Here is a 16,354-nt window from a genome sequence, read left to right as displayed (position 1 = left end):
AGTAAGGAAACCTGTAGTAGTGTCAAGTGATTCGTAGAAGGCGGTTCTCCAGAATTGTTTCGGAAAAATTCACAGCCAGTGCACAATGGAACGTTCTCTACGCACTCTGCCGATTTCACAACAAGTGCGTATAAACATAATTGAAGCGATTACATAACCTCTGGGCGCTTTCTATTTTTTTTCGGTCGGATTACACGCTCTGTCCCATATCTTCACACCATTTCGGCGGTGCGTTGACATAAGAATTGGCCTGTTGCGTTATGAGCAAAAGTGAAATCGAGATGCGTGTATTTGGTATTGCAATCGAAACAACGGTTTCCGTTTACGTCGTTATTTTGTCTATTTGAACTTTCGACACGACAACAACGCCCCCTTTTTGGAGTGTTCGTGTTTGTCTCGGTTTCGAATTTCCATTTTACAATGGCCAACACGTGCTTCGATCGCAGGAGACCTATGGAAAAACGTGACCTTTCAAAGCTCGCTGCTGGTTTCTTCTACCACAGCCTGACGAAATATCTGACTCAATGGACTAGTTTTCATTTTTTTATTAAGGATTAATTCTAAAAATTTAAGTAAAATGAAACAAAAATGTGGAAGAATCATTGAAATATCTCTAGAAATGAAAAAGTTATGGGACTTTGAAGTTGCGCTTGGAAGAATAATTTCATAGTACGTGTAAGTGTTGTGACGTCACACACTAGACGACAGGTATTCGCAGAGTGCTTACGAATTCATTGGTGTACAATCACTTGTGCCGTTCGTGTCGTGTTTTGTTCATTACACGATGGCTGAAATAACTCACTATATACATACATATAAATTACTTTTTTCTCCTCACATAAATATGTTTTGCCATTGATAGACTTCAACAACCAGACTCAACTACAAACTGTTTATGAAACGTTTTTTAAATAAATCATCGTTATATGTTGAAACATGATGAAGCAAACTCAAAAGTAAACCATGATGAAGCCAACGCAAAACTTGATACTTACTTGAAAAGTTTAACTCCTTTTATTTCTGCACTGACATAAGATGGATTTGAAGAAAAAAACTCCATCACTGCGAATATATCTATTTTAGGCATATTGTCATTTTGTCCTTTCACGAAGCCTTCTTCCATTATGGTGACATAAAAACAAAACTCGAGTTAAAACAACACTGTACAACTACAAACGGCGCGAGAGCTTTGGCGCGGCTTAGTATTTAAACGTAATTTATGGTGTAGCGATCACAGGCAAGAGCCGTGACGTCACAGACCAAAGACTTTCCGCGCTAAAATACGTAAATTTAAATAATCTATTTCTCAGTCATTTATTAATGGATTTTCAAAATGTTTTCACTGATTTATCAGTTTTCCTCTATATTTTAATTCTATCGTGTCAAATATAATATTATCAACATCACTAAACTAGTCCATTGACTCTTGTGAATGTTATTGGGTTAAAACTACTTTTTCGGCGAAAAATTCGCAGTATAGCAATTCAGAAACGAGGGAATTCTTTGGTGGTTGGCAACACTTGGTGAAGATGTTGACCTTCCTGAGTAAAAAGAAATATTGCCTTAGCCCTCATCACGTGTTATCACTTTGGTAGAATATCTGCCTTATAAGCTGTTCCACCTACACCCAAGAGCTGGAAAAGGCAATCAAATCTATTTGAAATTCTTTTGTGTTTGCGAAAATGTTTTCAACGAAAAATTCCTAGAATACGACACAAAAATACTGGCTATACTGAATATCAATACCACGAGCAGAGGTCGGTCTTGAAAAATAAGTTGCTAGAAAATCATTATCTCATATTTCGGTATCGTACATAGATGATTTCGACCGAATATTTGTTTTAGAGACAGTAGAATAATGTAAAATGACACTTCAGTACTGAAACAGAAAATGGGACGAAAATCTTTCCTATTGTCGCAGAAACATTTTCGAAGAGAAGTGAAGAAATTTTTTGAATTCTAATTGTTGAAAAAAAAACTATAACTGTGCCACAAGAAAGATTGACAGATATTGTCTGTTACATTTCAACGTTCATTGATCCCCAATGATTCCTTTCTCTGAAAATCTTGATAACTCCCTTGAAAAGGAGTGAAGAGCCTTTCTCACAGAAGATCTATTCTTTCAGCTGTTCGAGCAGACCGCATGAGAGGTGGAAGGAATAAATTCGGACCTATGTACAAGCGTGATCGTGCGAGAAAGCTTCAGATTATGAGACAAAGACAACTGGCAGCTCAAACACTCAGAGGATCACTGTCCGACGGTGGCGTGTACTCGCCTAGTCAACCCGGCACATCATACCACCCTAACATCCACATCAAGCAGGAAATTCAGATTCCCCAAGTGTCAAGCCTCACCTCGTCCCCTGACTCGTCGCCCAGCCCCATAGCAGTAGCTCTAGGTCAGGTCAACAGCAATCTCCTGCAACCGGCTTCCTCCAACCAACAGCCTGCCCTCCAAATACTTAACGTTTCCGGTGCTCACACTTCTATGGTAATGGGGACGGAAAATAAGATTTGGGGAACCCCCAACTCGACCACAACATCCCCTCATTCCCTCAGCCCTAAAGCCTTCCAGTACGACTCTCTGGTGCCGAGTGGCGGCTCTAACAGCTCGCTGTCGAACAAAGTTTCACCTCTTATCCGTGATTTTGTGCAGGGTGTGGACGATCGAGAGTGGCAGACGTCCCTTTACACTCTCTTACAAAATCAAACGTATAATCAGTGTGAAGTAGACCTGTTCGAACTTATGTGTAAAGTGTTGGACCAAAATTTATTCTCCCAAGTGGACTGGGCGCGGAATTCGATCTTCTTCAAGGACCTTAAGGTGAGTACAATTCATCGATCTTCCGAAAGTGTTCCATGTATCATCTTCATCATTTTTCTTCACAATAGATGACGGCAGGGAAAGCTGATGACCAACGCAACTCTAAACTGGTTTTTATTAAAACCTATGTTGTTGTGTTCCTCTTCATCTATGAAGCGTTCCAAAACTTCCTTCAAAAACTCCTCCAACTCTATATACCGATCCCATTATTTCTGATTTGCTTTCTTCTACTCAGTTCTCATATTCAACTGCACCATTCAAGGATCTGTTCTGTAAATGTCAGGCAGATTTCTGCAGTGCAGGGTGTAGTAGTTCCTCCATGTTCTACATCATGCGGTATCGATTTGCCTTGCTTCTTTCTTGCAGAATAACTGGCGTCATATGTTATGCATTACTTTCGTTATGGCAGTTGTCGATGTTTATCGACATCATTTTTCCTCAATACTCTTTCGATAAGCTGCAGTCGTATGAAATTACTATACAATTCTTGGAAGATCTTGAATTCGCAGAGTTGAATTTAGAACGTATTGGTATAAAATTTTGCAAATTAATTTTTTCTGAGTGCTTGTTTTGTCATTTCTTAGAGGAAGGGATAACTCTAGGTCACATGTCAATGGCCAACAAGTTGAATTCTAACTCTAGGCTTTCGTTAATTTTGAGAACTCAAAACTGCATGCAGAAAGCATTAATGATTCAAATAATAATTCATATACCTCCGGAATTGTAGCTTGGTGAACAGCAGTTAACTTGATTTTGCATCTAACTCATGTGATGCGCGTTTCAATGATAGCATTCATTCCATTTCCGTTTTTGTTGATTTAATCTTTACCTATTATTCATGTTCGTATTTCAGGTGCTATTGATATTCTACATTGCTCCATCACTTCAATAATATTTTATTTACTCAGCGTAAAATATAACAAAGTTTCATTCGACGAGGACTAACTGAAGGTTTTCTTTTACTTCTCAAAATGTTGTTCAACTTTCGGTTTGTTTGAAATATTTCGCCGATTATACTCTTTTCTGTTTAATTACTACGAAAATTTAATTGGAACTTATACTTACTCCCTTCATCGAGGATTTCCTCAAGGTTCCCTCTTAGTTCTGGTTGTTTAGTTTTTGGAGCGTCTAAAATTAGATAATTTTTTTTGGACTATTTGAGGAATATTTCGCTGATTATACTCTTTTCTGTTTAATTACTACGAAAATTTAATTGGTACTTATATTTACTCCCTTCATCGAGGATTTCCTCAAGGTTCCCTCTCAGTTCTCGTTGTTTAGTTTTTGGAGCGTCTAAAATTATATAATTATCTTTGAGTTTGATGATGGATCCCTAATCTTTATTTCAATTTTGATATTATCTGCCGTAATATGCTCTTATTCTTCGACAATAATTTGATGTTTTTGCTTTGGAAACCAAATCAACTTTATCTTTTCCATATGTTACTGTCCCTATCAAATTAATCTGTAAGTAGGTATATCATATAGTTGTCATAGAGAGAGAGTCTCGTAAGCTGAACCCAAATGTAGGAATAAATGAATGCGAGTGTTGTGTTGTGTGGTTCTCAATTGGCGACCTAGATAACAAACCAACTCGAACATCGCTGTTGAGCAACGATCAGCTTTTCCAAATTGAGTTGTATTTGAATAATTCACTGATGGCGTGCCTTGCTGTATGTTAAGTCTATTGCTAAATGTCAATGGTGAGGCAATACCACATTATCCTGCTAGCGACAATACAAAGATGTGCTATAAATAAATGATTCTCAATCGATATACAGGTGGTCCTTTGACTTGTTCGCCGCGTCGATTTCCCTTTCAAACTGTCGAATCAATTTGTGATTGTCAATGTTTTCAATCTCGTTACAAAATCTAGTCTTCTTAGTTGTTGCGCAACTAGCTACTTATGTGAAGTCTATGATTCCATGTTTTTATAAGAAACTTCTCAAATTATCAACTTCAATATAAGCAGACTATGGTTTAGGGTTAAGTGCAACTTTTTGAGATTCGAATTACCAATCATTTAGGGTCGAGAAGAATATTTCGCAGCGGTCCTTTTGATGTGGACCATCCTGTGAACTATCTAGATTTTTTATAGTTTGAAAGTGCTATCACAAGCACTGATTTTCAATCTCTAATAATGAATGTCCCAGCGATATATGATTTATAAGAATCACACGATTTTCCATAATTCATAATTTTGAAGTTGGATTACCATAACGATTTCGTAGTGTGAAATTTCAATTATCAGAAACTCCTCTGTAAAAATTCTGCCTACTTTATTTTATTCCGCAATGAATTATTAAATCTAAATGTTATGGATTGATTACAAAGTATCGATTTCATTAACGCATGTCCGTCTTATTTGTATGTAGATATTTCATTCAGGAAGTAATTGTAATTTAGCCAACCAGGTACTTATTTATACAAATTGTTTACTATTCTTGGAAATAAATTGATCGCGCAAGGTCATATATCGAGTGGATACTACATATTGCTGAATTTCTTCCTGTATTCAATTCATCTTCCTTATCTCTACAATTTTCGGTGGAATTATTGAAATTATCGAGCATTTCCGCCAATCCAATTTTAACGAAACAACAATTTAAAATTCTATTTCCATTAAACAAAAAGATTTAGCTATCTATTAAGATACGTTTACCTTAATTCAAGCATATTGAACTTTGTATCACAATGTATAAAATGTGATAAATTTGAATGTAATCAGATATAATGACAGTATTCACAATTTCCAATTACTTGCAATTGATAGTAATTATACCATATAGTAACCAAAACTATTAGAAAATAAAAATTAAACGAATGTGAAAATGATGAAATTTCAAATCAACTTAAACATCAATTTTCAATCAGTATTTTACTGACATAATTGCAAAATTCATTGAAGTTTGTGTACATTTTATAATGAACATTACTGCAAGCAATTTCAGAATAATTGTTATATTGGAATCCACTTCTATTTTATTCCTTTGTTGTCATAGTTATTCGACTCAAGTTAGCACAACGATGAAGTGAAATCTTTGAAATAAGAATACTGCTTTACTTCAGATCAAAATGGCTCTGAGAAAATTGATAAACATTAGTTCGTGTTTTTCAAGTACCTATCTATATCTTTAATAGTTATTGAAAAAAAAAGAACAATGTTTATCACAACAAATCATATTCCGATTTCGAAGATTTAGTAAAGAATTATGAAGCAAAATAATACCAATTGTAAAGGCGTCACGTGTGTACATGTTGGTGATCATTAAACGGTGGTGACATCTAAGTGTCCTTAGTGTCACATTTATATGACCAAATCAATCAGCGTAATATTGTATAAAAATATTTCAGAAGATTCCAGCCACATCTCATCAGCACACTGTGAACATACCAAGTAGGCCATGGTTAGTCGGTCATGAACAACGCATATATAATAAACACAGAAACTATTATACAACTAAGTGAATTCTCTGCTTGAAACGGAGAGTGTTCTACTCAGCTAAAAGAGCGAGAGCGATGAAGTCACCGCAGTTCTATGGTATTACAATCGCTGCTTTCGGTTTCTTCGGCATACTTACCTCATTAAGTGTTATTTATTTAGTCTTTATTCATTGACTGGCCGACGTATTCCGTTTCAATATAGCGGATAATCACATTGATCGCAATCAGTATCGGAACTTGATGATGAGGCAAGTTCCGAACTAGTTATCTGTGAATAGTGAGTTTCTATGACATCGCAATTTCTCGATTTCGTTAAATTGGTCATCACTTCGATAATCTTAACCATTGCTAATGATTAGTGAGACATGTTTTTTTATTTGTTATTCTATGGCTGATCACCTTCTATTGCATACAGGGTCTTCATAAATAATGATCGTAGCATCAAAGTTCGCTTTGGGTTATGGTTCACTACAGATTAAATTTTGTATGTGAATAAAAAACTGTTGTTATATCATGCGCTGAATAATGAAATATATGATTGAATTTTGAAATGTCAACAGTATGCATATTATAAAGCGGCAAAATGAGAATATTCCAAATCCAACTTAGTTGTTTCGATAATTCATAAAAGTCCCGTAGTTCACTATAGAAGTACTAATATTAGTCTCTCATTTGGGTTTCATATAAGTGATAATTTTCCATTATTTATTAGTGTCATTTATCATTAAGTTACTTTACTGAAGGGTTTCTGATTACCTCATATCGACTCAATAATTCATATATTGTTGATACCGGATGTTTGCCCCAATTTAATGAAGCGATAGAATCTAGTTAGGTATCAAAAGCCTGCGCACACAGCAACACTGGAACGCATTATGTGTTAGAGAATTGGTGGTCGAGAATTCAAAGAGTTACACAACAAAGATCGCTTTGCATGAATGATAAAGACCTAATGAAAATGAAATGTCACACATTTTAATGAGACGAAACTAGTTCAATTCAATGTGCCCACTCAGTCGAAGTTATTCAACCGCCTACCTAGTTTGAGCATTATGTTGAAAATTGCCTGTGTTTTACACAATCCTCATAAAATTCTGGTTACCGGAATATAAAGAATAAAATCAGGATTTTTATGATATTTTCTCAAAATTAAACTAGAACATAACATAATCTTTTTATACTTCATATACTACGTTTCTTCCACAAAGGATCTGCAATCAACTGGTATCTATATTCACAATTTATTCAGTATGAGCCACTATTAATGTATTTCAAGTACTAATCAATTTGAAAAATATATGTTGTGACAGTAAAATATTTATTTTTATTTCATTCATTATATAGAGGAAATGATGTAGAATATTTTAAAGATAGTGATAATGAAATATCTCGGAAATACCAAACGCTTTTTATGAAACTTTCAGCTACCTTTTATCTGAGTCGCATATATCTAGAGTTTAAAATCAAATATTGACCACATCGATTGTTGTATATTCTAATTTCAAGGACGATGCTATCACAAATGCGGACACAGACATACCTATCTATCTACACAATGTCCTAAATTCGCCGTTTCTAAGGTTTCACTTTCAGCTACTATGTTTTTACGCAAGTTAGCCACAATATGCGTGTTAACTAGTGGCCTTTGTTCAGAGCAATATTATTCAGTTTGCTAGTGTCTGATCATTTCTGGATTTCTCTCGATACATATTATAGAGCATAAGAAACGAATGTAATTATTGTAATAATATTTTTTATACAACTAAACATCGCACAAATACTTATAATCTCTATACAATGGCAAGTTCAGCTACGCCACTAGATAAAAGAAAATACAAATCAAGCAAATGCCATAAATTCATGAAAATATTAGCGACAACACAAACAATTGAAGCTAGTATTTATGTGTTCTGATAGTCTCTTATTTTTTTCATGAACATGAAATGTAGTAACATCAGTTTCTACTGATTTATTTTTCGAACAGATTCCCTATCTATGTTTCCATTATCTTTTATTCTTCATGCATTCTTTAACTCTTATTCTAACTACCTTTCCTCCAATATTAAAATTAAACTGGGCAGTTTTCTTTCCAGGTGGACGATCAAATGAAACTTCTACAACATTCTTGGTCCGATATGTTAGTACTGGACCACATGCACCAGAGGATGCATAATAGTCTTCCAGATGAAACCACCCTTCACAATGGGCAGAAGTTCGATTTATTGAGTTTGGGCCTGTTGGGAGTTCCAAGTTTAGCAGACCATTTCAATGACATCACAACTAAATTGCAAGAATTGAAGTTCGATATAAACGATTATATTTGTATCAAATTCATGCTGCTCTTAAGTCCAGGTTAGTATTTGTATCTGCTTTCAGGGTTTTCATTTGACGCTTCACGTAACTCGAGGGCCAGGGCGTATAACTATACGAATGATTATTGCAGAAATCATTCTCTTTCATTTGAAAGAAAGAGATAAGATGAATATTTGATTTTTCGCCTTGTAGCCAAAGTCGAGCTTGATAATAAGAATATATTAACCAATGGAAAACTCTTTTCCAGTTTCTACTTCTCCAGATATGAATTTTTCAAGGGGTAGTATAGGTAGGTATCAGTATCAAATTTAATAATACTGACTATCTTTCGACTTCAGGTTCAAGTTTTTGAAAAGTAGTTATGTAGAACCGTTTCGAAAACTTGAACCTATTTGAGTAGTTCTCTGTACTTTTTACTCAATTTTCTATGCTTGCCTATAAGTATACTGACACTCCCAAAAAATCGCAACAATAAAGTGTGTAGAATCAATTGCTTTGACGCCATAGCAGTACAATTTATCTATTGAAAGGAATAATATTCCTTAGCTTTTGTTTCAATTTAATAAATTTAATTAATTAATTTAAATGACTTGCTATATACTCGATGGAAAAATTGTACAGCTCTTCAAATCACGAATTTATTTGTACAGAGAGTAGTAAAATCTCAATGTTCAGCTATCATTGTCAACTGAGGACCCAGTCTTCGCTGGCTACAAGGGGAAAATAATTATTCTCTCAGTAAATCCTTACTAATCTATATTTGTATTTTCAGAATGTCGAGGCATCACAAACAGAAAACATGTACAGGAAGGTTATGAGCAAGTTCAACATGCTCTTCTCGAATATTCACTTACTTGCTATCCACAAATTCAGGTAAGATTTTCTGACTTTTTTTTGAATATCTGAAATTGTAGAAATAAAACTAAGGGTTATTCCTTTGTGGTCTGTGGAAGAATGAATGAAAGATACGATAAAGTCTTATGGCGCCTATTAACTACCATAAATTGAATCAACCAACGCACGTGGTGTGTAGGCTGACCCGACGTAGTTTTAACAAGCGTCCATGTTGCAGTTTCCTGCAAAAGATGAATCACTACTTAGATTTATTCAAAGCATTCATATTCAACAGTATTTAATTTTATTTAAAGAATTGTTCAAAGGATATTTTCTCATAAGTTTCATCTTAAAATATCTCATTACAAGATGTCTGTTAACTTTTTTTTTATAAACTTAAAAAATAATAATTTTTAGACATTATATAACTAAGTATATTTCTGTATTCGTAAAATGAAATTTTGAATATTGAAGATGTTATTAACTTTCGTTATCTTTCCAGGACAAATTCAACAAACTCGTGCAACTGTTACCAGAGATACACGCACTAGCAGCGCGGGGCGAAGAGCATTTATATCAAAGACACTGCAATGGAGGAGCTCCAACACAAACGTTACTGATGGAAATGCTCCATGCTAAACGCAAATAACGGCTGTTACCATCCGTATACTGTTACCATATCCGTGTGCAATACCGGCTTAAAATGTTCGTAGGTTACTGGAAATATTGTAGCTGTTGACAAGATGCCTTCAATAAGTACAAAGAAAAAGAAAGACAGCATGGGCTTGATGGGCCAAGGTGAAGTTGCCCGAATTCTCAAATTCTAGCTGTAGGCCACAGAACTCTGCTCACTGTTTGTTATCAAACAGATTGTTAAGAAAAATGAGCTTTGTGTATAATTTGTTTGATAACTGTTCTGCTCTATCGAACCTGTAAAGATGTGATAACAAGATTTTTTTGAATCTTAACTTTTGTCTTCGGAAGGGGCAAGAGAAAGAATTCTGCACAGGGATTAGTTTTTCTATGGGTTCAAGCCGAAAAAAAAAAACACATTCCAGATGTGCTCTGGAGGGATTCAAGGGCATCCTAGAATAGCATATAGCATAAGCTTATGTAAAAAGGAACGAATGTAGAAGAATGACAGGAAACACTAATGTAGTAACTTAACCCTGGTGATGGACTAACAAGCTGTAATATGTAATTGTAGATATTGAAATATTGTTAGATTTAAGTTATGTTGAATTATATATGTTATGTTATATAAATGTGTATAAAAAATTATGGGGTATCCCGTGTAAGATTTTCACAGCTTTAATATATCGAAAGTTATTTTATGCTTCCTACAAGTATTTCATAATATTTTACGAATATAATTATTAAAAATACTATTTTGTTATTTTATTGTAGCCTAAATTTTTTAATACTGCCATGTAAACTCTACTTAAAATCAAGAAACATCTACAAGCATATTGAGGATTTTTTAATGTGCTGACAAAATATTCAATTCAATAATTGTTGGATACTAAACAATCATATTGTATGTTTTTTGTTTAATTTTAGGAGGAAAGAGGTGGTGTTAGCTAGGCAGATTTATCAATTAAGTTATCTTTAATGTTATGTTATACTAAGGATTAATGTGTTTTTTGAGATCATCGTGAAATCTGCTAAATGTTACTCAGGGAAAATTATTCTCTTCTGTTCATCTCTTCTTCGAAAATCTAAATTTTCGAATTAATTGCCGGTAACAAAGCTGCACAAACCATATTAATAGGTTAGATTAGCTTTCCACTTTGCACGCATCACTTGAAACATCATATGGTTATGTAAGGTTTGAGATTTTATTTACATGCTTTTAAAATTTTTTGATATCTTGTTTGAGATATATTTTATGAAAAACCAGTGACTATAAGTATGAACAAAGTGGTGAGAATCTTAACGGGCTGGCCTGTCTATAACTTTATATTGAGATAGAATGTGTCACTTTCATTTTGACGTTTTTATCTTTAAACCCCAGTTTGAAGAATTGACAAATAATTTACGATTGTTTCATAATAATAAATTTAATTTTTGAGCAATACAGAATTTATAGAATTCAACCCTCCCAAATTTATATTATGTGAAATACAACGAAATGATTATTGTAAAATGTTATGTAATAATCTTCAAGATATTCCATTTGAAGGAAATTTAGAATTTCTATCCATGGAGAATTATATGTGATTGAATCTCTAGGGTAATTTATTGGTAATTATTACTTTAAATAATGAAGATCAATCTTTATTTGATAGTAATGATAAATGAAATGAAGTTTTGAAAAATGTCGCCTTTTATGATTAAGGTCTATTTTCGTATATGAATTCTTGAATATTCAACTATTTTTGTAGCGCTACATTTTTCAAGTCACTTCAGGTGGAGGAGAAAGTCAATTTGATTAAGTGTTGCATTCTATCGAATGTTGTGAGAGCAAGGTACTGTGGTCCAAGTCGTGTTGTTAATGATGACATAAATATATAGAATTCTGATGAAAGCAGTTATAGATATATTTTTTTGAGAAATCTCTGCAGGCTACCTCCCCAAAGCCTCCTGCGCTGGTATCGCGGAGTGTGTTGTTTGTTAAAAGTATCTTGCCCAGACATGCTGAAGCCCAGAGCTTATATATATTTGATTGATGAGATATATATTTATATACTATAAATACGTACACTATTTAAGCAGAATGATTGAGAGGTTGTAAATATAATTTATGTGGATAAAATGACTTGTTTGTAGAAATAAACCACCAACATACAAAATGACTTTTCTTTACAGATGAGTGATTCACATCACAGGAATACTAGAAGTCCTTACATTGAAATTATTGGCTACCATAAAAATAATTCTTTCCATTTTTTGCGAAAAAAAATTTTGGATATAAAGAACTAAATTAAATCTGCCAATTTTGGCCATCTCAGCTAGTAATATTCAATTTTCAGAGAAATCTTAAAATGGCTATTCAGAAACAGATGTGAGGAAGTAAAAACGAACCAAAAAAAAAAGGAGATTTAGTATTTGTAGAATTTCATAAGTGCGACAGCACTCTCTCATTATCACGATAGTAACTATCAAGTAGTTTATATGATGATAGTTTCTGTGATAGTTACCATTATGATACCACTATCGTGATAGTACTATCACCATAAAAATGAGCCTTTATGTTACCTATATGAAATTCATATGTACATATTCAACTGATTTATCATATGTTTTATAGTATTTATGAATATATTTTCATAGCACTATGTTTAATTGGTGGTAGGTTTTCCTGTTAATAAGTCTTTTTTTGGTGTACAGTGTGAGAGGACAAGCAATAATTGTTTGAATTTTAAATATGAATTTTCAGATAAGTAAAACCAAATTTTCAAAAAAAATTACATTTCACCAAAAAATTAGAAAAAATCCGGCTCATTACTCATTGCATTACTTTTTTTAAAGTGATAGAACAGTGGCAAGAGATAAAACAAAACGATTTCAGATGATGTTCGTTTCATTTAAAATTTTGGAAGATGGTTGCGCTCTATCGTTAACTTGACAATAGCTTGCTATTTTTAATCGTGATGTCTGTATTCTTACAATTTTGAGCTGGCAATTGAAACTATAAGATTCGACTCACTAATGATGAATTCATCTTCAGATTCAATTCTGTTGGTCCGGTCATAAACACAATAACTCTCGAACATATAGACCTAGAAACTTCAAATTTTCAGGATTTCGAATGACGCGGTTAGTTCTATTAATCATTAAATTTGCTTTTCCTGTTAATTTCAAAACAATGCATTCAATCGAGATAAAATTCGGCATATGTATAGGTATACCTATTAGTTTTTAATTTAATGCAAAATTCACAAGAATCAAGAATATTCAAGATGAATATTGAAAAACATTAATCTTTCCGTTACCACAAAATCAACGGACTTGAGATTTTGACCTGTAGATATGAAATAACATTTCAAACTTCATGCAAAATACCAAGATGATCACATTAGGGAAACAAAAAAAAAACTCTGTTATTGGTTACGAAAACACACGCTTCCTCGTCCTTCGCTCCTGAAAAGTCACTGCAACAAGTGCTACCATAGGCTAAAAGTTGCAGTGTTTTGTTCAAGATCATTAATAATTATAATCTGAATTTCCCTCTGGGGTATCCACCAAAATGCCTTAAATTTTGAGTTTGGTGGATAATAAATTTTGTGATTTACGATATACATAATAATTATATCAATATTATAAAAAATATATTTTACTGGAGTGACTATAATAAACTTTATTTAGCACTCGGCTATTGAACTATTTATATAGTTATTTAGTATTTACTTTTCTGAAATCAATAAAAAAAGTTCTGATTTCTTGGTAGATTCCATAAATTATTTAATAGGTTTTTGGTATATTTCATAAATTTTTGACGGATTTCAGATCAAATTTTATTATAGCGTATTAGACTAGTTGCACCAGTTCGAATTAATTCGAGCTGATTATGTCATTTAGCTCTACAAAAATTCGAATTTATTCGCACTGGTGCTGCCAGTCGAATACGCTATTAGATTCCTGAAAAAAAATAAAAATTGGTAACACTGATACGTCACGTAGGTACATGTTCGCGAACTCAGCCTTGCTTCTGTTACGATATCGAAAACGTTTATCTGTGGAGGGCGAACATGAATTGGACGAATAAATAATACTATGGAATTGTAATCATGAAGTTTGCATGAATATAAATAAAACGCACCATGCAGCTGAAGAGTTGCCTCAGAAATTTGATTGTAGCTCCATTGAGATCCTGCGAAAATATTATATTATCTTACGCAATAAAACATTACCAATTAAATTTTTTGCCTAAAGCATTTTCAGGCTGTTATTTGAATAAGTGTAGGTATTATTATTATTTTTATCCCCGATTTTTGCCTATACGCGTAGGATTTCTCCTAGACGTAGGCTTCTCACTCCTCGCTAAGAGGAACATTCACTCAATCCCAGATATTTAAAATATCAGAAGGGTAGAGCACGGTCTTGTCCGGTCCTTGTGGTCCCCCTGGTTCTCGTCGAACTTCTGGTCCTCTTACACGTGATCCTTGGACCTGTCCTTCGCTTCCTAGGAATTTTCTCATCGTCCTTGCAGTACCTAAAAGAACAGCTTTTTGCATTATATTACAAATATACTCACAGTACCAGTTGCTTGATATTCCTCTTGAGCTTTTTGGGCACTATTCCAGTTGTTGAGATGATAATTGGAATAGTTTTCGTGGATATCATTCCCCACTTCATCTGAAATTCGAGGTCCCTATATTTTGAAATTTTTTCGACCTCCTTTTGACGCAGGTTGTTTGGTATCTGGTATTGCTACGTCAACGAGTAATGCTGTCTTTTGATGTTTATCGACTAGTAATATATCTGGTCTATTGTGAGGGACTGTTTTATCAGTCAAAACTGTACGATCCCAGTACCGCTTACAGCGTTCGTTTTCCAGGATGGTCTTCGGTCGGTACTTGTAATATGGCATTTTTTCAGAATGAATTAGTTTAAATATGGTTGCCAATTCTTGGTGTAGTATCTTTCCTACTGCATCGTGTCTCCCTTTATATTAATTTCCTGCAAACATTTGACATCCTCCCGTGATATGTTGGATTGTCTCATTCGTTGGACACCCATAACGGCATCGATCGTCAGTAATAGTTCGATCCGTTATGATATGCCTTCAGTAATTTCTAGTTGAGATCACTTGATCTTGGATGGCTAAAAAAAAACCTTCCGTTTCTGGGTACATTGCACCTGATGTGAGCCAATAGTTTGAAGCTTCAATGTCGATATGATCCTGGTTCACCTCGTTGAAATGTCTTCCATGCAGGGGCTTCTCTCTCCATCTTTGCAGTTTTTCTTGGTTTGTCTGGTGGTTGTATGAGAATTGCTCCTTGTGAAGTTGTAAAGGTGTTGATTCGTCTGCTTCACACAGTATTTTGTAGAACCCTGATGTACTTGCTTGATCTCTGAAGTATCCCGTAGGCTTTCTATCTGCCCACTAGCAAGTTCCATTATGTCCGTTAGACTCCTGCCTCCTTTATTTCTCGGCAGTGTAGTCCTCTCAATGCTGCTTTTCGGATGGTGCTTGTTTGCTTTTGTCATCAACGTTCTCATATTACGTTGCAAGTTTTCGATGTCTGTTTTGCTCCATAGAACTATACCGAATGAGTATGTTAGAAACTTAGAAAATAACTTATTATTATAATATTATTATTATATTATTATTATCTACAAAAGGAAGCTAAATATCAAGGTGAAATAAAAAACGATGATCAACGTAAACTTTACAAATTTCCCGAACTGTTCCACACAAGATTTAGTATTGCTTCTTCTATTGTTGAAATTCTTATTTCGCGCTGGATACCACTTTCTCGTAGTCATTGGTCAATTCGTCTGAAGTCTAAATAGAGTGCGACATGGAGCCACACGTTCAGGGATTCAGGGAACATGTCTGCATATGTATTTTGGATGCTTTTAGAGAATAACCGCCAGAAATACTAAAAAAAATGCTAATCGACCATTTCTATGTTTTTTTTGAACACCGCCATCTTAATTAGTATGTAACGATAATTTCGAAATAATGAGCCAGATCAAAAAATAATAATTGTAACTGAATTAAAATTGATCAAACTAGTCAGTTGTCATAACAAAAGGTCACCCGCTAACTAGTTGAATTCTAGTTCGGAAATAATTCCAGATAATATAACTCAGGCGTATTATCTGTTGATAAATGATTTTTCTCCCAGAAACCGTCAATTTTGGCAAGAACTTACAAGATACCCTATTTTATAAGAATACATCAATGTTTCCTTTTTTGTGAATTTTTTATGAACTGTATTATTTGTTATGTCTAGAGGTTAAGTACATTGTACCTTGTGTCAATGGCCT

The 16,354-nt window shown here is 34.0% G+C and overlaps 1 protein-coding gene across 5 annotated transcripts in view; it reads left to right on the top strand.

The window, feature by feature from the left end:
- The window catches only part of LOC123672019 (nuclear hormone receptor FTZ-F1), a 159,534-nt gene extending 147,327 nt beyond the window's left edge, over window positions 1-12,207 (top strand). For 3 of the 5 annotated variants that reach the window (XM_045605969.1, XM_045605966.1, XM_045605965.1), the window contains 5 exons: window positions 2,127-2,824; window positions 8,362-8,620; window positions 8,829-8,870; window positions 9,354-9,454; window positions 9,918-12,207. In XM_045605969.1, coding sequence (XP_045461925.1) covers window positions 2,127-2,824; window positions 8,362-8,620; window positions 8,829-8,870; window positions 9,354-9,454; window positions 9,918-10,064 — 1,247 coding nt within the window. In that variant the 3' untranslated portion in view covers window positions 10,065-12,207. The remainder of the gene's footprint in view (window positions 1-2,126; window positions 2,825-8,361; window positions 8,621-8,828; window positions 8,871-9,353; window positions 9,455-9,917) is intronic. The other 2 variants (XM_045605968.1, XM_045605967.1) reach the window with 1 other exon arrangement.
- The last annotated feature ends 4,147 nt before the right edge of the window (window positions 12,208-16,354 follow it).

Source organism: Harmonia axyridis, chromosome 2 (assembly GCF_914767665.1).
Source record: "Harmonia axyridis chromosome 2, icHarAxyr1.1, whole genome shotgun sequence".
Lineage (NCBI taxonomy): Eukaryota > Metazoa > Arthropoda > Insecta > Coleoptera > Coccinellidae > Harmonia > Harmonia axyridis.
Note: the sequence above shows the minus strand (reverse complement) of the source record. Positions and strands in the feature narration are given on the sequence as shown.